The sequence below is a fragment of the Cebidichthys violaceus genome, unplaced genomic scaffold (genome assembly GCF_023349555.1).
Source record: "Cebidichthys violaceus isolate CVI_PGR_0920_01 unplaced genomic scaffold, fCebVio1.0.p SCAF_6, whole genome shotgun sequence".
Classification (NCBI taxonomy): Eukaryota; Metazoa; Chordata; class Actinopteri; order Perciformes; family Stichaeidae; genus Cebidichthys; species Cebidichthys violaceus.
Genome location: NW_027176816.1, coordinates 5610396 through 5634628, shown reverse-complemented (window position 1 = coordinate 5634628; position 24233 = coordinate 5610396). Strand labels below are relative to the sequence as shown.

Genomic DNA, 24233 nt, shown 5'->3' with positions numbered 1-24233 from the left:
GCCTTTGTCTAGGAATGCTGGCCACATGCGCTTGCGCGTTGCTCCGTCGGACAGCAGAGGCACATAAAGCCTGGTAAATTGCACCAGGGCAATAAAATGGCAATAAAATGACAACAACAGTGCATTAATCCATCACCAGGGTGCGCTGAAGGTACTGTAAAGAGCTCTGGCTGGAGTCGGGAATGATTTCTAGGGTTTATCAGCTCACCTGCTGCAGCTCCTATGCAAGATGCCAGGGGGCAGTGAGGAGCTGGGGAGGGCTGAGAGTCGCCTTCCCTGTGGACAAGGTTTATATTAGCCTAATCTCACCCAGGTAGAAAACAGTAATAAAAAGATGCAGCAAGTTTATATTGAATGGTCAAGCTTCTTTTAATTAGAAGACAGAATTAATAAAATGAAGGAATGGAGCTTCGAATTAGCAGGGGGTTGATGGAAATCCCCATTTCCCTGCCCCCTTTTGCTTAGCCTTATTTGGAGCAGTGTTTTCCAGAACATGGTCTCACAAGGAGGCAGAGTTTCTGTTATAGCCGCATCGCCCCTCCAGCGTGCAGCTTTCCCTCCGGCTCCCTGTGGCTCCTTGAGAAAGAGAGCTTTATTCAGGAGCACCTGGGTTTATGTGGGGGAACCAGAAGCAGCAGGTGATGGAAACTGCTGGCCCAGTAGGTATGCTGTGACCAGGGGGGTTTGGCAAGATGGTAAGTGGACCCAGTTGGGTACACTGCCATTTCCTGTTTCTCTACCTTTTTATTTTCTTTTTACCGTCCGTCTATCCCAGCCTGCCTTCATCTGCTGCCTCTGCCTTCCTGCCAGAATCACTTCCTCCAATAAGAAACAGATGAGTAGCTCCAAGTCTGAGGTGGCCATGCTTTGCCCTGCAAGTCATCAAGGCAACACATCTGACATACATTTTCACTTAGTTGGGCCTAAAATATGCCTTTTAAAGATGCAATTTTGAAGTAATGCAACCCTGCTAACCAAAAATATCAAAGGTTATTTTTCTTGGTCTGTTAACATCTTCATGAAACTTTCTTTTTTAACAAGATTGTTGCCTTCAGGGTTCAACTTGGATACTCACTGGTTGCTTGGCTCACCACTGACAATGAGTCTTTGCACCTGCATTTCAGTCTAGCCTATACTTCACTATTGACATGACAACAAATTTCAGAACGCACACAGAATAACCTTTTAGAGAGATCTGTGGTGTACACATGTAAACCTCTATGCAGATAAAACCACCAGCTGCTTTGCCGTCAGCTTTTCCACAGAAACAGCATTCTAAACTGAACCAGGTGTGTACATGCCACAGTGGAGAGGTCAAAAGTGGAAACACATGAACCAGCCTTTCTTCTTCTTCATCCTGCTCTTCTTCCTCTATTAACCGAACTGTACTAAAATGCACCATTAAACCTTCCAACAATGCTTATGTAATCTGTGGTTTGGTTCATAGGGAACAGATTTAAAACCAGGCAACACGAGAGCAGTTACATTAGAAGACAGAGGGAGTTAGAGGAATGTACAGTCAGGTAAAGCAGGGGATTGACAGCAGAGAGCAGGGGAATAGAAGTAGGAGGTGTCTATGTTTTGAAAAGACATCTGTCTGCTCTGCCTTTTAGATTCTCCCACATTTGCTGAACCCCTGTCACACTGCTTTGCCTGGGTTTATTTCTGGCCAACATTTGAGATGAAGGACTCCATGTTTAGACGTGAGCTGTTTGGATAAATTGTCTTGTATGCCTTACAGATCCTGTAAGTAAAGTCCTGTATCACTCCCGTGCCCTCAGATGTATGACACCTAAGACACTTTATATTTCACCAAGATTCTACCATGAATCAGCGCACAGACCATCCACCTCTATTTCACTAAGTTTTATTACAAATGTGTTTACTGCTAATCAGTGTAATGGACTAGACTGTGAGCACTTGAATGTGTGTTTAACGTATATATCCTTAGGGCCTCTGGAGATGACAGGTCCCTTACAAGAATGGTGGTTGTAATATTGAATTATAAAACCTATTCAAAAACCTGTCAAGAGCCCCTTTATTCAGTGTTGAGTAACATCTATGCCTGTTTTTATGTGTAAGATTTGTTATGCAACGTGGCTTTATAAAGTATTTATCAAGGCTTTATAAGCCACTAAAATTATAATCAGTCCAGGAGCCACCTCCAGCAGCAGACCGGCCCATGTTGTTGAAAGCTCTCCATTCTGAGCCCTGGGCAAGCCTTGCAGCATGTTGAGTTCTGCCAGAGCTATTCCTTGTGGATCAGTTAATATGAACATCAACATCTCCTGTTGAAATAAATACCACCACAGAAAATCGTAGGGATTTCATGGCCTCTCTGAACTCTAATCCTTGATGGAAATAGAAAGGACTGAAACTTTATGTTCATTTGACATCCTACGATTAAAATGTAAGATCTGTAGAGTTCTGTAGACAGATGTGATTTTCTTCCCCCCTTTGTACAAAAAGAGGCTGTGGCAGCTGGACTCCTCTCACTCTGCTAGAAGCCTTGCATATTGGACCTCAAGCATATAATATTTTGTGTTCATATACAGTGTAACATTAGATATTTTACGGTGCTGTATTATGTCGAGGCTGGCTACAGCTTGGAGCAGGGGCAGGAGAGCGTTGTGGTCAGCGGTGGGTCAAAGACTGTCAGGGCTCAAGGCTGGCAGAGAGCCAGGCTCTGTACGTGTCTGCTCTGAATGTTAATGGATTAACGCTCGCCACACATACTGCTAGACTGGGAAACTCAAGATGACTTTTAACGTGAAAGGCCGACAATAAGTCGCCATCATAAATTCAGGGACACATGCTGTCTGTAGTAGTACAACAGTCAGGCGTGTTTCCTCCGGGAGGCCAGGGCTGAGGGACTCTGTGATGGAGAATGGGGGAGCAGGTGGGCTCTGTGTTGGCTGACCTTGCCTCTCAAGCCGCACAAGATATGATCAGAGTGTGCTGCCAGCTGTGGCCTTGCCTAAATAACACCCAAGGTATCATGTAGAGCAGGTACACAAATGCCTTTTCCGTCGACAGACTGTTGTTCTAGGCTTACTGTAACTTCACCCTTTCTCCGTTTATAACATCTTGTAGTCTAAGTACAGTGTTTTAAACTCAGATCCTGCTGATTTAGCATTTCCATTTAGTTCCATATTATGTCTCTCAATTGCTTTAACAAGTAACTTAGGCTTGTCTAATGTGAATTTCCACATGGCAAAGAGAGCAGCAGTTGTAGTGCTCAGACACTGTGCAGCGACAGCCCCAATCACTATGTGTAATTTAGCAGCAGGGGACAATGAGCTAATCTTGCAGGAGAGCATATACTCTCAATTTAAAATCAATCAAGATGTTTCTTTAGGACCTCCACTTTAGCTGTGCTGTAAATAAGAGCTAGGTTCAAAGCGTGCAATTGTTGTCAGCCTGCACGGGGGGTCATTTTAAATCCACTGATGGATTCACAGCACATTTCACTGCAAAGTTTCACACACATTTTGACACTAATATGCCCCATTTTTCCTAATCATTTTGCTGCTGCACTGCAAGTAATTAGGTATAATTATGTCAGAGGATGATTTCTAGCCATTTATTGAAGAACTGACTTACAAGCAATCATTAGCAGCAGCATGGTTTTAAATACTTGAAAGAAAAACAAGTGACATGCAGGGGCAGAAAAGTTATGGTGTTTGAATTTGTAATCCAATTATCCTATTCTAGTGAATAAAAAACTGCGCTGTGGGTTCCTATGATTTTCCGTCTCCAACCATCGAGGACTTACTTAATGCCTTCAATCTTTCCTGCTCACTCTCCTCTCTGCAAATTAATTTATGGTCTAATTACAGGACAGGCCTCCAGATATGAAGGAACACAAATCACTGGTCCTTACCAGATGGCAGAAAAACGGCACAGGATAATTGAAAATCTAGAAGTGGATCAATATTTAGAAGCCTAAGGTTACATGAAGTATGACAATACTATTAACATAGAAATATGATGCATTACATCCACAGGCAAATTGGTGTTATTTGATGGTGAATGGGTGCTGACTGAAATGCTGGCTTCGCAATAACAAAAATACCATACTGGCTTTATCACAGGTAAACCGCTCCCATACACCCGTATATGATCAAAAATGTACTGCTTTAGTCTCATGTGCATACCTACAGTCATATGTACACACTTACATGCACGCACGCTGTTGGCCAGTGGTGTGTGGATCCGGTCTGGAGGTGTTCTTTTCATCAGAATGTACCATGAAGGCTCAGAACCCCACCCTCCTCTAGCATTTACCTCTGGCCTGTTAAAAATGATATCAGCTCATGGAGGGCAAGCATTAGCATTTGCATTTTATTGGAAGCACAGAGATTTAGAGCAGAGGATATATCAGCTCTGAGCAGACAGAATTAGTTAACAATGCATTACCTGCCTTTTATGGCAGCTATAACTCTTTCCCCTGGTGGGGAGAGGAGATGAAGGGAGGAGTGGGGGGTGAAGGGGAAACACAGCCAGCAGAGAGTTGGCGGAGAGAGCAATGGTGCAGTGGAGGGGGTATTTAGAACGAAGAAGCTTTGTCTATGGGGCTTTACTGCACACATTAAGTGTGATAGCCACCCAAATTAGAGCATCACATCGCAATCACCTTCACACAGATCAGTGCACTGTGCGGAAAAATGATGCACCAGTCATCACTGCAGACTTTTTATCTGGTTGCAACAAGAAAATGTAAGCACAGCTGTTGGCCAGCTGTGCCTCCATGATCACAGCATGAGGAAAGGCCACGTCAAATTACATCGGCCTCTGTGATACTTATGACTTACACCTCTTTTACAGACATTTGTCACAGTTTCACTGGGACACTAACTGTAGAATACAAATCTTTTTTTCTTTCATATATAGGATAGTAGTACTCTGCGCTGTGCTTTTGTGTATCTGTGTGAGCGCACATGTATTTGTTTGCTGTTTCAGTGGTATCCTTGTACAAGCTGTGTAACACTGATGAGGCCCACTGCAGCAGTCCCTTTCCTCTCCACAGCTCCCCGGACACTCATTTGGTGTAATGTGCTGCAAGACGACCCACCTCTGCCGTGGGCAGCACCCTGAGGAACTCATTTGCACTAGAAGTTACTGGTACAGAAGGGACTAGGTTTGAAGTACAGCGAAGCGGCTGAGCATAAATGAATGAATAAATTTGCACCAAAAATGTAGCTATATTTTAACATATGATCCCCATTGGGACAAAGAACATACTTAGCAGACACACCTGGTTTCTAATTAAGGTATATTTTCAAAATATATATTAATTCTTTGGTGCACTGTCCAAAAAAAAAGAAGCTCTTCTTAGCTAAACAAAGAACAGACAGCTCCTTATTGACTCTGCCACACATAAAGTACACACTAGTACACTACACATATTTTTGCATGAGGCTTGAATCAGATTTTCCTAATTTAGATTTTTAGCTTCGGTGAAGCGTCACTCTGCACGTCAGTTGACTGCGTACCAGAATTACCTCTACATCGGTATTTGCCACACAGATCACAGGCAGAGCTCCCATGAGTGCAACTGTGGCTTTCCCAACCAAACCTACTGGCCTGGGTTTGTCAGCAGACAGCTCCAGGCTCCATAAAACAGCCTGCTGCTCGCTCCCTTTGCCCAGCTTAATGGTCCCAGGGGCTGGAAATTTACTAGTGACCTTTGCATTCCATTTGGAGTGTAAAAGCCTTTTTGCTAGGAAAATTCCATCACTTTACTGAGCCGCACTTTGTGTGTGTGTGTGTGTGTGTGTGTGCATGTCAGAGAGAGAGAACCACTACAAAAGGCAGTAAGAAAGAAAAAGAGGGTGGTGAGAGAAGAACAAGGATTAGACTCAACCTTTACTGCAGTTTATCACTGATACTGCAGTTGGTCCCCATTCCAGAGACACTTTCCTATTTATAAGAAACAATTAATTTCCTGTTTTTGCATGGTGGCCAGACTGTGACAAAATGGTGGCACTTCCTTACATTTTGAATGCTTTTGCTCCCTCCTCATTATATTTTGAGTCACTTTCTAATTGAGTGGGAAAAAAAATTCTCACATATTACATTATTACATATTCTGTTTATTGAGTTTGTTATTCAAGCTATGCGGTGCTTACAATGACTGAATTTTTTTTTTTTATGGCTTCATCATTACATCAAACAAAGGGGTGCCTCAATGGCCTGCAGGGGCTATAAGGTGCCGACAATGCCTGGACCATAATGTCCTTGATTCGCAACCTGCACAGAACCTTTGTTGCATGTCCTTCTCAATCTCTTTCTGTTTCTAATAAAGACATAGAACGCTCCCCACCCACCCCCAACAAAATTAAAAAATCAAAACATGAATATATGGATATTGATAGATAGACCCTTTTCAGCCTGAAAACACATTAAACTATTTTTGCTGTTGACAGGATAATTTCTACTATACAACTCCTTTATGGGGCCATGATTACAAAAGCTTTAAGTGGCTATTAATAATAACTATCAAGCAGTTTAAAAGTAGCACTGTAAGCACCATATCTTGCATCGTACTAGTTTAATAGCCATGCCGTTCCTGGTGTCTCTAGAATCTCCACTAGAGTTTGAAATAATTCTGTAAGTTTGAACACTGCATGCCTCACTGCACAGGGTGAGTTTGTGGACATACATGTGAAGAAGAGCCATAGTGACGAAGAAACCTGGAGAGAGTTGGGATGTTTGTCAGTTAACACAACATGAATCCAGGCCCCTCTTAAAGATGTGTAATAACGTATAAAGGCTGGTTAGAAAAGATACATTTGTGAGTTGTTCATGTGTGTGTGTGTGTTTCATTGTTTGAACTGTGAATGACTTTGCATAAGCATTGAGTTATGACTTTTGCGTTGGTGTTGTCCAATAGCGCCATCTGCAGGGTGAGAGTATCTGATGCTCTTCAAACATTTTCCTCAACAAAGAAAACATTAAAATGTCTGTTTTGACAGAGGCCACATTCAACAGCGTTGGTGTCATATTTGTGACTTATAGGTTTTTATTAATCACCCAGGGCATATGGTTATTTTTGACACCTTATATGAGGAAATGTCCTGATGTTGGGCTGAGGATCAGAGTAGATTAACACTCATTTCATCCAAAAAAATAAATCCCATTAAATAAGTAATTTTGACTTTTTTCTTTTAATTTACCGGCCCCCAGGAATTTATTTACTCACGGGGTGTAGGTTTAAATTTTTACTTTATCTCTCTGCAGAAATTCCTTTCACGTATTAAAACAAAAGTCAACTGACAAGAATGTTAACAGTGAAAATGTTTATTAAAGGGTGCTACTGTACACATATTTGTAACATTTAGTGGACACAAGAGTCTACTTTTAAAAAATTCAGCACCTGGAAAAACTGAGGACAGAGCTTAAGGGTCTGAAATGACAAAATATTTTAATGACAGAGAATTACACCAAAACCATAACCAGTGATATTGAGGGAGTTGTATGTATGAAAGGGGAGGTCAGTCTTCATTAACAATGCGGATTAAAGCCAAAAAATAAACGAACAAAAATAGATCTTGCAACGCTAAAAATGTGTCCAAAGAGTCCATGTTGGAACACAGCAGATCAAACTACAAAACCGACATCCATCTTGTAGAAGAATTGACGTCCGCTTGTCAGGTAGTAACATCGTCCTTCTGAAAAACTTGAATAGTTATGGCCAAGAATAATCAAATGACTCATCCCAATCAAACCCAGAATATGCATCTTCCAATCAGAAACTGGTTTTAATGTTTCAAAATAACAATACAATGATGAACAACAAATACTATAATTGCATGGTGGATTTTTTTTCACACTTACACTGTAAAAAAAAAAAAATCTATTGAAGTATCACTAACTAACAAGATCAATAACACCATTAAAACTGCAGGTTTGTCATCAGAGATTGGTCACTTGGTCAAAAAGATTTCCATCTTTTAGCCACAAGGTGGCAGCCCCCTAATGATGGGTGATTGATGCTGGTTTCATTTCATGTTGACAGTGACGACTGTCTAACCTGTGAACATGAGAGTGGTCCAAAGATAACACTGCAATTAATAAAACAAAACAAAAAAAATGGTTCAAGTGAGCAAAATGTTTATTGTCCTTTTCTTGAACTAGTGATAGGGTAAAGAAATTAAAAAAACACCACAACATTCACATGTTAAAACTTGGAAATAAGAGATAAAAATGACAATTTCATAAAAAATAAACAAGGATATCATCACAACATTATAAATTGGCCGGTGTCTTCTGCAAGTTTGCAAATTTAGTAGTTATGTACCGGTAGACAGGACAAACTGAAAAAATCTACAAGAGATAAAAAGTTTTGAAAAAGGAAGTGATTATGCAGTCAGGAAAGCGCTGCGGTTGTTGCTTCCTTAATATTTAATACTACGATTTTATCTTCAGTGGTGTAAGAGGGTTCTTAAAGCAAAGAGATGCACCGCCTATACAGACCTAATGATGGGGGGTGTGCACCTGCCATGGGACAAGCTCACAGTTGACACAGCTTTCACCAACTCTGGACTATGTTCTGAGTTTTAACAGATGGCCACACGTGCTCAGAGATGCAACATACCTTACTGACACAACCGTATTCTGAGAGCACTAAAACATGATGTGTTAAGACACTGACAAAGGAAAGAACAGAATACAAAGACAGAACAGCAGAAACCCTCCCCAGTAGCATGTCACCCATGTCTGCTACAGCTCCCCCTCCTGTCTGATGGATCCTGCTCAGCAGTCTGGGGCCTTTGTGCTCCAATGGGGCATGGATGGAGATAACACGACTGTGTTCGCTGTCTTTGTTGGACACGGTGAAGAGCAAAGATGGGAGGTTTGGGTGTGAAAAATGTCTGACTCCAAGGTTGTCCCTGCATTGGAGGAGGTGCGGCTTCCTCCTGAGGTGATGCACTCATGCTGTAACCGCGTCCTTCTCCTTCTTGTCACTGTCTTCGTGCCAGGTGAGACGTTCCTCATAGAAGGCTATGACAATCTGTGGGCACTTATTATTGGCCTCCTTGGCGAGCACGAGATCGGCCTCATCAGAGTCTTTCCTGCAAGAGATGAAGGACCAAAGCTTAGAATTGTGAATCTCTGCACAAGTTGGATAATACACTTTTCCATACATGTAATAGCTCTGTCTTGGAGTTTTTCCAAAGATAGCAACTAATAATAGATTAGAATGTGTTAGAAAAGTCTACATCATAAACACATTCTCCTACACACGACTGTATGTTCTTGTAATTACAATGCATACATTTTAATTATCTTTATTGATGTGACATTTCGTACAAACTTTTTAACTTCAAATAATTCTCTTTTTTTTTTCTTTTTTTAAATCAGGGATTATATAATTTAGCGGTCCTTGTGAATGCTTTTATGAAATTTATCCAGTTTATTTTCCCCCTCACTGTTACGGCCCTGTCAGACAGAACCTGGTTGGAGTTGCGTTAGCCGCTGGGTTCAGCACACTTGTGCTTTGCTGGACGACTGAAAAGCTGCGGTGACGCGGGACAAGCCACAGGAAATAAATTGTTTTCAGATAGCAGTGACACCACTGTCGCGTTGTGTCTAAAAGAGGCCATTAGACGTAAATGAAACTGTCATTAACATGTCAGTCATATTAGGAAATATTTATGTTTTGGGTTTTTCAGTGTACATTTAAAATCAACCACAGTGTAAAATAAATCTGCTTTGGGTGATACTGTTTGTTGTAGTTGGATGTTTTTGTGTAATTCAATATTTGCTTACCTTTCATAATTTGAGTCAGATGTTTCAAAATCAAAACAATTACGAATAGTAACACATTATAAATAGTGCTTATAGGAAAAGTAGGCAGATGGAGCTTGTGAATCTGTTTAGGATGCGCCGTGATTACATTTATTTTCCTTTTTATATTCCTATAGATTTTTTAAGCATTCATTTAAAAAAAAAAAAGTTAATGACCAAACCAGCTAAGGTACAACTGTTGCCTCACCCTGGAATGCTGCTTGGTCGGGCATGAGTGACGAGGTACTACACACATATATCCATCTAGCTAATATGTAATGACATAAAATTTTATGGTGTGGCTTACTGTTTGTACACGAATGGACAGCTAGGCTATTAGTGCTGCTAATGGGTAATTTGTCAGTGGCAATCTGGCACATTCAGAGCTGCCGTTTAAAAGAATCATGCCCGACAGGTCACAAGCAGCAGCACCAGTGCAGAGAGAAACTGTTGCTGGCAACACCCGCAGGACCAAAGGGTCAACAACACCCAGAAACCAGCGGTATAACAGTTTTCAGAGGAAATATGAATACCAAGTATCTGATTAAGTGGAAAGACCAACGCAGATTACTTATGAGATAAAGAGATAGATATATATATATATATATATATATATATATATATATATATATATATATATATATTCAGAACCCCTAAGCTCATGTCATGAGACTCTTGTGGTAGCTGAAACATTTATTTGTAGATGCAATTGATTAGAATGCTGCAGGAGTCCTGAAGGTTCAGAAAAAGAAAACAGTGTGTCTGAGTACAGACACGGGCCACGGAACCACATATCTTTAATAAGGATTTCTTAGAAAATATGTCTTTTATTTTTTAGCTGTCTTAAAATTACCTTCCCACAAAACTAGGGGCACCATGAAAAATTAAAAAAGTGTGACAAATTAATATACAAAACTCAATGCAGTGGTTTGACGTGCCAACTCTAAACATCCTGATTCGGGGACCGCCCTTGATTTAACATCAAAGTTAGTCATTTTAGTACTGGTTTTAAATGACAACTTTCCTTTATTTTTGAATAGTGATTACATTTCACACAGCAACATTGGGCCCAAACTGTGTTCCACATGCAAATTTGGAGATGAAACCTACCACTTCATAAGAAACATTAGGTCTCCACATGAGTCAGTTGCTCCGATGATCTTCTCTGGCTCCAGTCCTCTCTCAAAGCCACGTGCAACTAGAATGTCCTCCTGGAGGACAATAAAAAGAGAAAAATGTTTATATAGCATACAAAAAAATACTGGAGTATGTTATTAACAACCGTTAGATTGTAGACTAATTGCGTTCAACGGTTTGGGCTCGCCGGCCACTGAAAGGACTGCTCTGCAGCTTTGACTTGTCTTTCAGGCTTTTAGCTTGTAGAAAGTCCTCCACACAAAGAGATGATATTTTGTATGAGGAGTTTGCAACAGGTTCCAGTTTCACAGTCAAGTGCACAACAAGGCAGCTTATAACAAGCTGGAATATAAACAGGTGGGTTCCTTAAGCAAAGCTAATCTTAAAACATCACGATAGAAATAGACAGTTAGCTTTGGTTTAGTATTATATGAACCTCAGCTCATCATACTATAGACTGGCCCAAAGAAAAACGGACTAACTCAATATTTAGAGCATGAATGCAAAGACTGTTTTGGTTCAATAATGACCGAGGGTCACTCACGCTTTTCTGGAATGAAGAGTATTTGAGAAAAAAAGGGTGACAACCATCCTCTACCCTGGCATGCAACACTTTGGGTTCAAACTATTTGAATTGTATATAATACATAAGGTTACACTTTTTTTTAAATCTCTGTTAAAATAGTCATTATTGAAGGGCTGGGGAATATATCAATAGCATGATACAAAACTAGATATTGTTTTACATTTTGGATATTGTTATATGACAAGTGTTGGTTTTAAAGCTACAATCTAGAGAATTAACTTGAAAATGAATTGCTCAATAGAGAAAATATGAAATGTTCCTAACCCACTGATCCCATATAAGTTTGCTGCATGTCAAAGAAAACCAGCAGAGACTTTGGCAAATCAATGAAAAGCTGCTGAAGTGTTTCCTTGTAAATATATAAAAGAGACAGTTTCTCTCTCTTCTAAGATAAGACCCCATCAGCTGTTATTTAACGTTCAAATAATGAGGTTTTAATCAAGAGCTACGCTATTGTTTCTTTTAAGAGTGGAAAGCTACTTTTTAGTCAACTTCACATGTGCAAAGTATCTATAAAAAAACTAAATGATACCCCATCCACTGCAGACTTGTTTTGAAATGATAAACTACTGCACCAACACATTACATACCTCCTTCTTCTTTTTGGGCTTACTTCCACCCTCTACCTCCTCCTCCTCTTCCTCCTCCTCCTCCTCCTCATCATCAGAGCTTCTCTTCTTCGAGCTACTGGAGTCTTTGGAGCGACCCGAGGAGGCTGTGACTGATTTGCTGGCCCCACTGCTGGGCGTGGAGCTTCCACCACTGCTGCTGCTTTTCTTATAAGTCTTCATGAATTCTGAAATAAGCTCAGGACAGCCCAGATTCTTCTCTGGCTCCCAGGTGTTGTGTTTTCTGAAGAGGATCACATAATTTTTTATTAACAAACTTGATATATTATCATTAAATGGAATCGTATCGGGATTAAATCATATATCAGGATACACAATTACGTGGTCAAAATTGATAATAACAAGCACACACTGAGTATAACTTCTCCAGAAATCGGATCAAACTCAAACTATTGTCTTAATCTGATTACTCTGCATTTGGGTGCATGTATGAAGTCGGTGTATAGCTGCAAATATGTGTTGTTTGTGTTGTACATTTAGCAGAAAGTCTTATTGCATAGGCTTTACCATGTGGGTATGTCATAAGACGTTTTATTCATTAAACTACCAGAAACATCCTATATTGTGATGTATCGTTATCAAGATATGAAATGACCTATAACAATGCAGAAGCCATAATGCCTAGCCCTAGATGTCCATAACACTGTCATGTCACTGTCATGTATCTTTTAATCTTCAGTATCTATTACGTCCTAGTCTTTGGGGCAGCATTAGAGGGTAACTCTATGTGGCTGTTGAATTTGGCCCTGCAGGCTTGGCTAATGCTATCCACATTAATGACAGATATTTAGCCCACATTGCCCAATAATACACTATTGCTCAGCACCTCGTTGATGGCGTTTAGGTAACGTAAGCTTAAAATCTGTGGCGGTGTAAGTGCAAGACTGCATCGCATACTGGCAAAGAAAACAACTTACTCTGAATATCCTTTCCACTTGAGGAAGAACTCGACCCTGCCTTTCACCACTCTCCTGTCCAGCACCTTCTCCACAACATACTCTTCCTCATCAGATGATGAGGAGTCTTCTTCGCGAGACTTTTTGCCCATAGCAAAGTTTGTTGGTGAACACTACGCTGTCGCAGGCCAATGGCACTTTCCTGGACAGGAAAACGATGGAGAAGCTAACGTTAAGAAAAGTATGGATAATATGTTCCAGCCGACACAGTCAGTCATATAACGTTGATCACGAATCAGGCTCTAACTAGCTAACGTTAGATAGGCTCCTGTCGTATATCAACGAACGACATCATTTCATTGTCATTACTCCAAATCTGCAACAGGCACGACAAACTGATAAACATGCTGAACTAACAGACTGGATGGATACGTCTCCGTGGTTGTCCACTCGCTCAAATGACATAACGTTGACAGAAAACGTAAGACGTGCACATGGAAATGAAGAAATGAGGTTGTGTTTGCTAAACAACTACCAAACCAATGGGCACGAAAGGCAAAACTTGCTTAAGCAGGTACCGTTAGCTTGCAAGCTAACGCCTCAACAGCTACTAGCTACCAGCTAACACTGATACAAAATTGACATTGTTGAACGATACATGCAGCAGCATGGAGCATTTCGCACTGTGTTGACAATTGCCTACCTTCTGGACGCGTAGATCGTCGGTCAGACCGGTCAACTTCGTCGATAACACTTGTCTTTTGTGGACCTGCGGTCTCTGAGGGCCAACGCTGGAGCTACTTTAGCATATAGCCCGGATCACATAAAGGTGCTGTGCGCTTGCCTGTGCGTAAAAAGCGCGCGGTAAAGACGCACAATGAAGGTACCCGCCCCTAGGTCAGCTGATGACCCACATATTTACCAAGCGAATATGCTCCTACAACGAGTATAAATTCAGTCTAACATAGTTTGGAACGTGTTTATTGTAATATAAATGGGTGCGTCACGTTATAAAACTTAACGCAAGACATAAACGTATTTATGGTAAGGTAGTGAAAGCTGTGTTGACGTTGCTTTATCGAGAAAGGCGCAGCTACACCTGCAACCACAAGTCAAACATCTGAATAATTTAAGATTTGGTGGTTTCTTTGGGGGGGCTTTTGCTCAGTACATTCGTGGCTTTGGCCCGGTTGTATCACATACAATACTCGATATCTTACACATTTGTCTTCAAACAACATCCATGTTTTATCGTCGTGGTTGTGAAATGCACCGCCTACCGCCACGTCATTGGCGGTTGGTAGTGATTGATAGAATTTGGACCAATCCAGATTCAACCACTGCAGACGACAGACTGCAGCGGGAACAACTGGGCCAATTGCTGTGTGAAAGAGGTGTTTCCTTTGCTATTTATTCTATCGTTGGGAACCAGGCTAGGCTCGTCTGACGCAGATCGCTTTTCTCCGGTCAGTCCACAAGGAGTCTTCAAGGATTCTCCCGCAAACATGTCGAAAGATGTGAGTATCGCATTTGGAAACCGGTTTTAGGCCATTATCCTGCACACTGTGCGTCTGTAAAGCAGTTTATTTGCAGCCATTGCGAATAGGCGAGGCGTTGTATTGTGTTGTATATCAAGCCTGGTAAATCCGCCATTTTACAGCAGCTGGGCCTCGTGGCCCTTTTGTTCTTGCTCTCCAGCTATGTACGAAATTCAAGAATTTCACTACATGCTTGTCTTAAGTAATACTACTCTAAATGCAAATACACTGCATTTAACACGCATGCGTTAAGTGTTTGTGTCTAACTGTTGCTAAAAGCGCTACTTATCACCAGGCCGGTCCGCTAACGGTAATGGCGGCGACGTCCCGATTTTTGATATGTGACGCAAGACTGGCTTCATAAACGAGTGGGCCGTACGTTACCGCGTTGTTCGTTCTGAAGCGGGTTATTGTTAATGTAGTCATGCACGACTTGGCACCCGGCGCTCCGGTCAGTGCTGGTGATTGTTCTCTAATGTTACCGTCTCTGCTCTGTCCGTTGTGCATCGTCAGGTCCCACGTGAACCGGAGCAGCTCCGCAAGCTGTTCATCGGAGGTTTGAGCTTCGAGACCACAGACGAAAGCCTGCGGGCTCATTTTGAGCAATGGGGGAGCCTTACTGACTGTGTGGTAAGTGGACTTCACAATCTCCCTGCGACATGGTTATACATTATAGTGCACTAGTGGGTAACACTGGGAATAACTGAAATCTTCTCCTTAAGGTCATGAGGGATCCCAACACAAAGAGATCAAGGGGCTTTGGATTTGTCACATACTCATCGGTGGATGAGGTTGATGCTGCCATGTCTGCCCGCCCCCACAAGGTTGATGGAAGAGTGGTTGAACCCAAACGAGCAGTTTCCAGAGAGGTATGTTGGATTTGATATTTTTTGACACACCTCGTATTGAGTGTATTATGCGTTTGTAAAGGAAAGGCATGTATAGTAACAACAATATCTTTGCTCACAGGATTCAAACCGGCCAGGTGCCCACGTGACCGTGAAAAAGATCTTTGTTGGGGGCATCAAGGAAGATACCGAGGAGTCCCACTTGCGAGATTACTTCACACAATTTGGCAAAATCGAGGTCATTGATATCATGACCGACCGTAATACTGGAAAGAAGAGGGGCTTTGCCTTCGTGACATTTGATGATCACGATTCGGTCGACAGGATTGTCAGTAAGTACAAATGCTCGTTGTTCTCCTGCAGGTTGACCTTCCTGTATCGAATGGCTACTCACTTTATCTTTTTGTCCCCACAGTCCAGAAATACCACACAATCAACTCTCACAACTGTGAGGTGAGGAAGGCTCTTACAAGGCAGGAAATGCAGACTACGGGAATGGGTATGAGAGGTCAACTCTTTTATGCAAAATTCTTAGCAGTGGTTTTTTTAAAACACTGGCAGTTTGACACTATTCCAGAAGTAATGATTGTGTTATGGTTTAGGCCGCAGCAGCGGTGGAAGGCCCTATGAATATGACCGAGGCTTCAATCAGGGTAAGACTTCTTTTATGATGGGGCTACATAATAATCCATTTAATTGCATTATTATAATAGTGCCTGAAGCCTAACTTTTGATATTTATCCCTTTTCAGGCGGCAGGGGTAGATATGGAGATGGTCCTTACAATTGCAATGGAGGTGATGGTGGTGGTAATGGAGGCGGAGGTGGTGGTGGTGGTAAGTAGTTTCTCACACACTTCCCCTGACAATCTTGTCTGCGTGGGTTGAATTATTTCAACAGTTGCTGCATGGCAATGAATTAAAATATTTGTGTTGTAGGCTATGGAGGTGGTCCCGGCGGTCCTGGGGGATATAACAATGGTGGCAACCGAGGATATAACCAAGGTTACAACCAGGGTGGTGGAGGTGGTGGAGGCGGTGGCGGTGGAGGCTATGGAGGAAATGGCTATGAGAGCAACGGCTATGGTAAGTGTTTTAGCTCCCGGTAAATTAACGTTTCTGTGCTCAAGATGTGATTTACTTAAGATGTTGGTCTGCTTGCAAATTCTCACAGGTAACTGTGGTGGAGGAGGGAGCAGCGGTGGCGGCGGAAATAACTACAACAACATGGGCCACTACGACCCCCAGGCCTCCAATTTTGGCCCAATGAAGAACAACTTTGGTGGTGGTGGCGGCGGCGGCGGAGTTGGCAGGAACTTCGGTAAGATGAAGGAAGGCAATGCAAGGATGCTTACCGTTTGGCATAGTTTCTGTAAGCTAAGTTTCCCTTTGTTCCCAGGTGGTGGTGGCGGCGGCGGCTATGGAGGGGGCTCAAACAATGGTGGCGGATATGGACGCTCAGGACGTTTTTGAAATGTGAAATGGTAAGTGCTCACTGGCACGCCTGAACTTTTAATCTTTTCATAAAACCAGAGTTTGTAGTTGCAGGGACTCGTTAAGTGTAGATAACACATTTTTTCAAATCACTCTGGATGTCAGGTCATATGAAGTCAGTGCACAGTTAACAATGTTGTTCCGTATTGTTCAACAGGACTGAGTACTTAGGAGAGGAGAGCAAGGAGAGGAGAGCAAGCGAATTGACAGGGCAGCTGCAGGTTTACCTCCTAAATCTGCTCAGCCAAACAGTTGTGGCAGGTTACAGCTGCTGCAAGAAGAGATGTACAGTAGATAAATCATGGAGGGTCTTCATTTAAACGTTTTGTGTTTTTTCATCGAATGTGTTTTTTGGGAAAGCAAGCATTCCAATGAGGTTTTATGTAGATTGTTTTTCTTTAAAGTCTGGTTTTTATTTGTAACTGCATCCAAGCTGAAATAAACAAATCTTTCAGTTTTTTTACAAAGTGTTGTTAGCCTCTTGAGTGGTTTGGGAAAGGGAGGGTTCACTATCAGGTGCTGCACATTGTGGGATGAGGGACATATTTCACATAATGCAAGCAGCCAAAGAATCCATGTGATGTGTGAGAAGCCCTGCGCTATTCACCATATACATCATGAGTAAGTGCATTTACAATACTGGTTGAGGAATGAGAAGTGGTGCACAAATACTTCCACCATAAAGAGCCCACCACTTGGTACAGACTACCCTGAGTTCTGCAAAGATCAACTGGAGGATGCTAGCTTACATGCAAAGTCTTTGAGGCTAGTCATGGAAGCCAGCTGAGGGAGAGAAGTAGCAAAACCGTCGCCAGGATCATTGAAGCAGGGGAGAGTGAGAACAGAAGCCTGAGGCTAGCAGGCAGCAGCTTCCAAAAGGCTTAAGTGCTTTCTGTAGGTAAGACCAGACTTCTCAACTACTGATAGTATGTCTTGCTTTTTCATGTAGCTGGTAGTAAGTTGTGTAGCCCAGTAATGACATGAAATATTTCTGCAAACAAGTTTTTATTATGACTTACACCTATGTTCACTGGTAAAATTGGCCTCCTAATTGTGCATAGAGGCCCTACAACATATTGCATGCTGTGAACAAAAATGATATTTTTGTGTAAGAAGCACTTTACTTATTTGGTGTTTCTGCTTTCCAGGAAACTCCCTGGTCTTCAAAACCTGACTTCATTTCAGTGACAATGGCTAAATCAGGTACATTCAGTAAGACCTTCACATTTTTTTTTTTTTTTAAGTTTTCCTTTTTATTTAACTTTTTTTTTTTTTCTTTTTGTCTTTACAGGTTTGCTGAACAATCATGCTGGTGCTTTTTTAATCTTAAAACTGCTGTGCAGTGTCTATTTATATTTTTTAATAAAGAATTTTTTATAAGGAACTCTGGTGTGGTTTCAGTCAATTGTAGGATGTTGAAAGGTGTCCAATGATGCATGTATGGCAAGTCTGACATAAGGGTCATAAAACATTAAATACATTTCAGTCAATGTGCTGTCGATTGGCACAATCTGGCAGTATACCTCATTCTGCAGGGGAATGAAATCATGAGACTATCCATTAATCAGCAGGGCTCTCTATTTTGCATAGTTGCGTGAGGTACCAAATAAACTTTACCATCAGGTGTCTGTTGTAGGGCGTATTCATCTATTGAGTATGGTTGTCCATTCTCATCTCTCAAGTGGGAAAATACTTCTGAATAAAGGTCTGTAAGACGACATTTAAGAAAAGCCAAGCTGCGCTGGAACTCGACTCTTTCCTGTGCCAGGTGCTCTCTTTTAGCATGCAGCTGGTTCAGCTCTCTTTCGAGGTGAAATATGCTCTCAAGCTTCCTCTTCCTGCAGTTCTGAGCTGCCACCTTGTTCTTCCCTCTCCGTCTGATGTCCCTGACCAGTGCTAGTTGAGTCTCTGTCAGAGTATACTGTGTCAGGAGCTCATTGAAGTCATCCACAGGTAGATTGATGATCTTCTCCATTGGGAAGGGGATCTTCAAAGACACGGCCCGCCGCTCATCTCTGCTTAGTGGACCTGGAGTGGAGCTACTTCCTTGTGGTTTTGCATACACATTATATTGTGAGCTCCCTCTGCTGGACACTCCAGAGTCAATGTGCAGGTTGCCCAGAGCAGAGGTCTGACCCTGCTGTTTCACTGACCTAGTCAGAGCAGTAGGTTGAGTATGAGATAAAGTCGTTTGTGTTGAAAAATAAGATGGATGTGCACCTGAGTGGGAATATGAGTGAGCTTGACTCTGGTAGTCCATTGAGTAATAGACTTGTGCTCTTCTGGCATGTTCAGCCATGCTGTCTGGTTCTCCATCACTATAAGTCATGCCTATGTCTACACTCTGGTAACCTGGTGCACCACCAACAGGATTATCTGGGGAGGCCAAAGGTGGACTAGAACCCAGGGACAGACCAGAGTCCGACTCCAGATCATCAGCTGGGCGAGCGTGTGAACTTTGTCCGTGTGTAGTCCACAGCATGTGCCGACGTAGATCCTGAGCGAGACAAGCGTTGGCCCTCCTGTGCCCTTGGCTGGTACCGGACATGTTCATCTGCTCCCTAAGAGCCATGTGTGAGGGCTGTGTGTGAGAAGACATGGGCAGCATTCTTTGATTGTGCTGAGAATCAGGGTGTCCGTACATTGCCTCTGCGTTGCTGCCTGGACGATGACAGATGGGCACCTCTTCAGAGTAACATCCATCATAAGTGGCAGCAGTGCTGAGCTCACAGGCAGCAGGAGGAGTCTCATATCCTCCCATAGGGACCATGGGCTCCATGTTTTGGTACTGTGCTGTTTCATAGGAGCCTGCACTGGAGACTTCAAACTCCTGCAACAAAAACAAAATAAGGCGTGGCCAGTTATGAATGACCGGTACATCAGTGTACATGTCACCCTAATGGCAATAACAAGATTGAAGGCAATAATCAAATTTGCAACAACTCTTAATTAATTGGTGGAACTGTGTATTTTTTGCATTTCATCTGGCTCACTAACTGTTTGCCCCCACTTCAGCATGCCACCCATAGCCTATGAAGGGCTCTCATAGATGTGATCAGGTTTCACCTGGAAACAGATGGCTATTGTGCGGTGCAGGGGGCCGCTAGCAACATGCAGCACTTGCCCCCTCTCACAATCTCTTCATCCTGCCATCATTCAAATGGGCCATTGTTGCCTTCCTCAGCTAAGTATTAGTTTTTCAACAGTTAGCAACACGTGAAAAGAGGAAGTATTCATTCCACTAGAATGAAACATGTTGGATTTAGTAATTTGTTTAATACAAAATAAACTGCCTCTCTATGATAATGCAGCATGAGATATTGTGATAACATTGGCATTTTTCGGGAATAGACACAAAACATATAGTAGCCTTTTTCCATAAATAAAAATAGATGTTTACAATGTGTCAGTGCTGAAGAGTTACCTGCAGCTCTGTGATGGCCATCAGCTCCTGCCAAGCCACATCCATCTCTGTGTCCTGAGGAGCTCCATGAGACCTGGCTCCAGGGTAAGGATTTGACATGGACACTCCCCCACACAGCCTGCCTGGAGTGGCTAATACCTTGTGTAAGAAAAGACAAATTATAACCTCATTCATAAATCTATTTTAATCCAGATTATTTTGTGGTAGTTTCTGTCTTCCCAGCTCATAGACAAACCTACCTCACAGGTTCTCCTCAGAGGGAGAACATAGTTCGCCGTGGAACACATTCAGGACAAGCTTTTGTTGCAAAAGATCAACCTGGCAAAGACACAAGAGTTATTATTACCTACCCAGCATCTAAACTGTCACACCAGAAAGAAGAAGAAAAAAAAAAGTATCTGCGAGCCAGTAAGTCACACCATGCATTCAAACACACTTTACTAATACATACAGCACATTACATATGAGTAGACCTGCCGTTGCTGAATAAATGACTGCGTGTTCTGTAGGTTCTTTTGGAGCACATGAGGAGTTCAGTTCAGTTGATTTAACTCCTCCCAACAGCTGTCCCGGGTGCAGCTATGCCGACCCCTGATAACACAATCTGCGGGAAAACAGCGCTCTCTTTAAAACACACTGGGGCCTGATGGCTGCCTTTTTGGAAAATTTGGTGTATGGCTAGCATGTTGGCAGTAATCTTTAAACTCTGTCAGTAGCCGTTATTGTAAAGTTTTAGCATCTCCAAGTTGTATTTCAGAATTTTGGAAATATTCCGCTTGAGTTAAAATCACAATGAGAATTTAAAGTTTTCAACACACAATTGAAACAGCTGCCTAAACACCAACAGAGAAGCGGACACTGAATCACTTTTGAATTGATCCACTTTAAAAAATACAATACACACACATACACACACACACACACACATTTAGTTTTATCTGTTGCTTTTTATCCTGAATCTGCTTGTTTATATGAAATTAATTCAATTTCAAAGAGAAACCAGGAATGGGGCTGCAAATTAGCTTCAGATATGTACCTGTTGTATTGCTTTCCCATACGTGAATCTATGTTGCCCCTGCTAAAAAACATACTTAATATAACTTAGTGTCTGTCTCACTGCTTTGGATCACTTAAAAGTCATCTTTTGTGTGTGCTACAATAACAATTTAATTCTCAACTTTTACAGTCGGAAGGTCACTTAATCAACTCCAATATCTCATTCTTAGCATGTTGAGTCAATAAATATGTTTGAACAAACAGGAGTCTTCCCTTCAATAAATGGGATCTCTCCAGGTGGCAGCCTATAGCTTCTCCACTGGCAATAATGCAGTAACTGCTTTGTGGTTATGACACAGCCATGGGAGTGGTCGAAGGTACCTTTGAAGTTAGAATTATCTAAAATTCAAAAGATTATTAAAAATGAGTAGTCAAAGTCAGGCTAATTGGAGTGGAATATCAAACAACAGGCTGTCACACTGAGGTGTCACAGATTACAAGATACAGATTGTATTTTACAAGTAATTTTTCTACTTAGTAATGGTGGAATCCACAAACAAATGTGTTTTATCTTTTTTAATCTAAGATTTTAAATAAACGTCTAATTTCCTCTTGACCTTCAAAACAAACTCTGTGCAAACAATTTGTAAGATTGCGTATTATTTCAATGGCACCCGCCTGTAAGGCTATTTGCTATCATCTGTCGTGTGTGAGTTATTTTGTAGTTTTTAAAGTTTCTGAAACAGTATAACTATTATATCCTGCTATAACCAGCTTTGTGTTTGTGGTAAGTTTCTTAAGGCTGTTTCCTTTATTGTAAGGAATCATAATTCACTGTCGACACTCAAATTTCACTGGTCCAGTCAGCTAAAAAGAAGTTGCTAAAATCAAATCAAATGAAGTCAGCAGGATAAAACTTCTAATGAAATGTTTCTCTGTGTTATTACTTCAACTCTATTATTTACAACTTCAATGCTTGGAAGCTTTAGCAACAATGTAATTACATCGTTCAATAGATCACTTTGTTATATGATTATGTGTAATATCACTTTACTGAAGTGATACATCTACTTAAATATCCCACTATAAAGATTTAATTTAAGTGGGAACATTGTAATCTCTCAGTATGCAGTAGCTTTGCAACAGAAAAGATCTGACGAATCAGAAGAAGGATGATGTGAATGAACATACCTGGCCAACATTCTCTGCTTCTTCAGCAGGTGATGAGGTAAAAAAACAAAAACAAAAAAAAATTCAGATGTGAAGCACAATCCTGGTGGTAAGAAAAGAAAAAAAAATGAACAAAAGGAGAATCTGTTCTTTTTCACAGATGATGTGGTGTTGCTGACTTCTAAAGTAAAACAAATAAGGCCTTCTGCTCTTTCTCTTCTTCAACTGTCTGTCTCTCTCTCTGTTCAGCTACTCATACAGCCACCGGCATAAATGGGATGGCTCTGTGCAGACAAACGCAATCTTCCTGTAAAGCACCCACACCACATTTTTTTTGTACTCTTGTATCCTTAATAGCACACTTGCACCCCAACCTCCAAATTTCCCTTTTGCCCACATGACAAACCACAAACCAACAGTCTGACATACACCACGACAATCATTGTCAGTCGACACTGAGGTAGGCCGATGTTTACAAAAAAACAATAAAAAAAAATTGTATGCAATTTTGATTTAAATTATGTAATGACTATACATATTAAACAGTCAGATTAAAAAAACTGAAAGTGATTGAAAAGTAGCCGGATGGTTGTCTCTGTCCGGGCCAAACCGTACAAGAACTTTGTCCTTTCAAATCCTCCAAAACGAAAGGTATGAGGAGTGTGATGTGGAGCACCTGGAGCTGGCATTGCAGTGAGGGCCCTGTTCAAGCAGGAGTGGGTTGGAGGCAGGATTGAGACTTAGTTTAGCAGAGATGGAATGTACACCCTCCGACAGGTAAGAAAGACTACATTGTTCCTCTATCTGGCAGAGCAACCGCCAAGGGAGAGAGAGGAGCAGGGGGAGAATGGAGGGGAGCGTGTCTTACATAGCAAGTGACTATTAAAATCCCTCACGAAAAAATCCCCTCATTGCCCAGATCTGAAGCACTGTGAGCAGTGAACTCACAAAGACTATTGTGCAACAGCTTTCACACAATTACTGACAGTAGAGATGTTACATAGTTATTGCTACATAGAGCAATTTCTCTTTATGCACAGTGATAGATAGCAGCCTGTCTCACAGCGACAATAAGGATTTTGGAACTATTCGGCATCACATAAAATATTCAAGACATTCCATGCTTTGTAAAATACCCCCTGCTGTGTGTAATACACACAACATAGTGGATAGATTTCATTTTTAAAAATCATTTGTTGATTAAATCACCTAATGGACACACTGAATTATGCGTCCTATAATTCTGTCTGACTGCGTGACTACAACATACGCTACAGCCTTGCAAAGTATATATTTGTCTTTGTAAAACAAGCGGATGCAAATGCATGTTTGGAGAATTACTTGCATACAAGGGATCCCCCGTCCGTCATTTGCACATAAAACAACTGCAGTGTGCAGCAAATGCAAGCAGTTTATGTTAATAAGAATCCGACTGCATATCATTTCTTTTACTCAGAAATGCAAAGCTGAAAACAGATGTCGCAATCACTTTCTTCCTTGAATAGCAGTTAGTGAATAACTTTTTTACACTGATAAACAGAAAACAAAATAACTTAAGAGTCTAAACAAATCTCCAATAAACTTACATACACAACTTCAATCAAATCAATTAACTATTCGTACAAATTAGTTAATTGAAAGGGTTCACCCTCTTCACTAATAACACAGGTGATATGTTTAAATGTATTAAATAATAATACAGGAAAACGTACAGGTTCAATAGTT

General features: G+C 41.4%; 3 protein-coding genes across 4 annotated transcripts; 1 reads left to right on the top strand and 2 right to left on the bottom strand.

Annotated features, from left to right (window-relative positions):
- Positions 1-7744: 7744 nt before the first annotated feature.
- cbx5 (chromobox homolog 5 (HP1 alpha homolog, Drosophila)) lies at positions 7745-13898 on the bottom strand. Its single transcript, XM_068733818.1, has 5 exons — positions 13744-13898; positions 13062-13242; positions 12106-12367; positions 10903-11003; positions 7745-9077 (listed from the first exon to the last, which is right to left on the bottom strand). The coding sequence occupies exons 2-5, from the start codon at positions 13190-13192 to the stop codon at positions 8936-8938; spliced, it is 636 nt and encodes a 211-aa protein (XP_068589919.1). The 5' UTR covers positions 13193-13242; positions 13744-13898; the 3' UTR covers positions 7745-8935.
- Positions 13899-14446: 548 nt separating this feature from the next.
- Positions 14447-18302, top strand: hnrnpa1b (heterogeneous nuclear ribonucleoprotein A1b). 2 transcript variants are annotated; one of them, XR_011105239.1, is made up of 12 exons: positions 14447-14557; positions 15092-15208; positions 15301-15447; positions 15548-15758; positions 15842-15925; positions 16029-16079; positions 16178-16261; positions 16364-16510; positions 16599-16745; positions 16824-16908; positions 18067-18121; positions 18210-18302. XR_011105239.1 is itself a non-coding variant. In XM_068733817.1 (11 exons), exons 1-10 carry the CDS (start codon positions 14546-14548, stop codon positions 16895-16897), a joined length of 1074 nt encoding a protein of 357 aa, XP_068589918.1. In that variant the 5' UTR covers positions 14447-14545; the 3' UTR covers positions 16898-16908; positions 17076-17385. The 2 variants fall into 2 exon arrangements, 1 of the variants encoding a protein (XP_068589918.1); XM_068733817.1 differs by lacking the exons at positions 18067-18121; positions 18210-18302 and adding an exon at positions 17076-17385.
- nfe2 (nuclear factor, erythroid 2) lies at positions 18145-22719 on the bottom strand. The gene is made up of 4 exons (XM_068733816.1): positions 22530-22719; positions 20582-20660; positions 20343-20480; positions 18145-19748 (listed from the first exon to the last, which is right to left on the bottom strand). Exons 2-4 carry the CDS (start codon positions 20627-20629, stop codon positions 18483-18485), a joined length of 1452 nt encoding a protein of 483 aa, XP_068589917.1. The 5' UTR covers positions 20630-20660; positions 22530-22719; the 3' UTR covers positions 18145-18482.
- Between the last annotated feature and the right edge of the window lie 1514 nt (positions 22720-24233).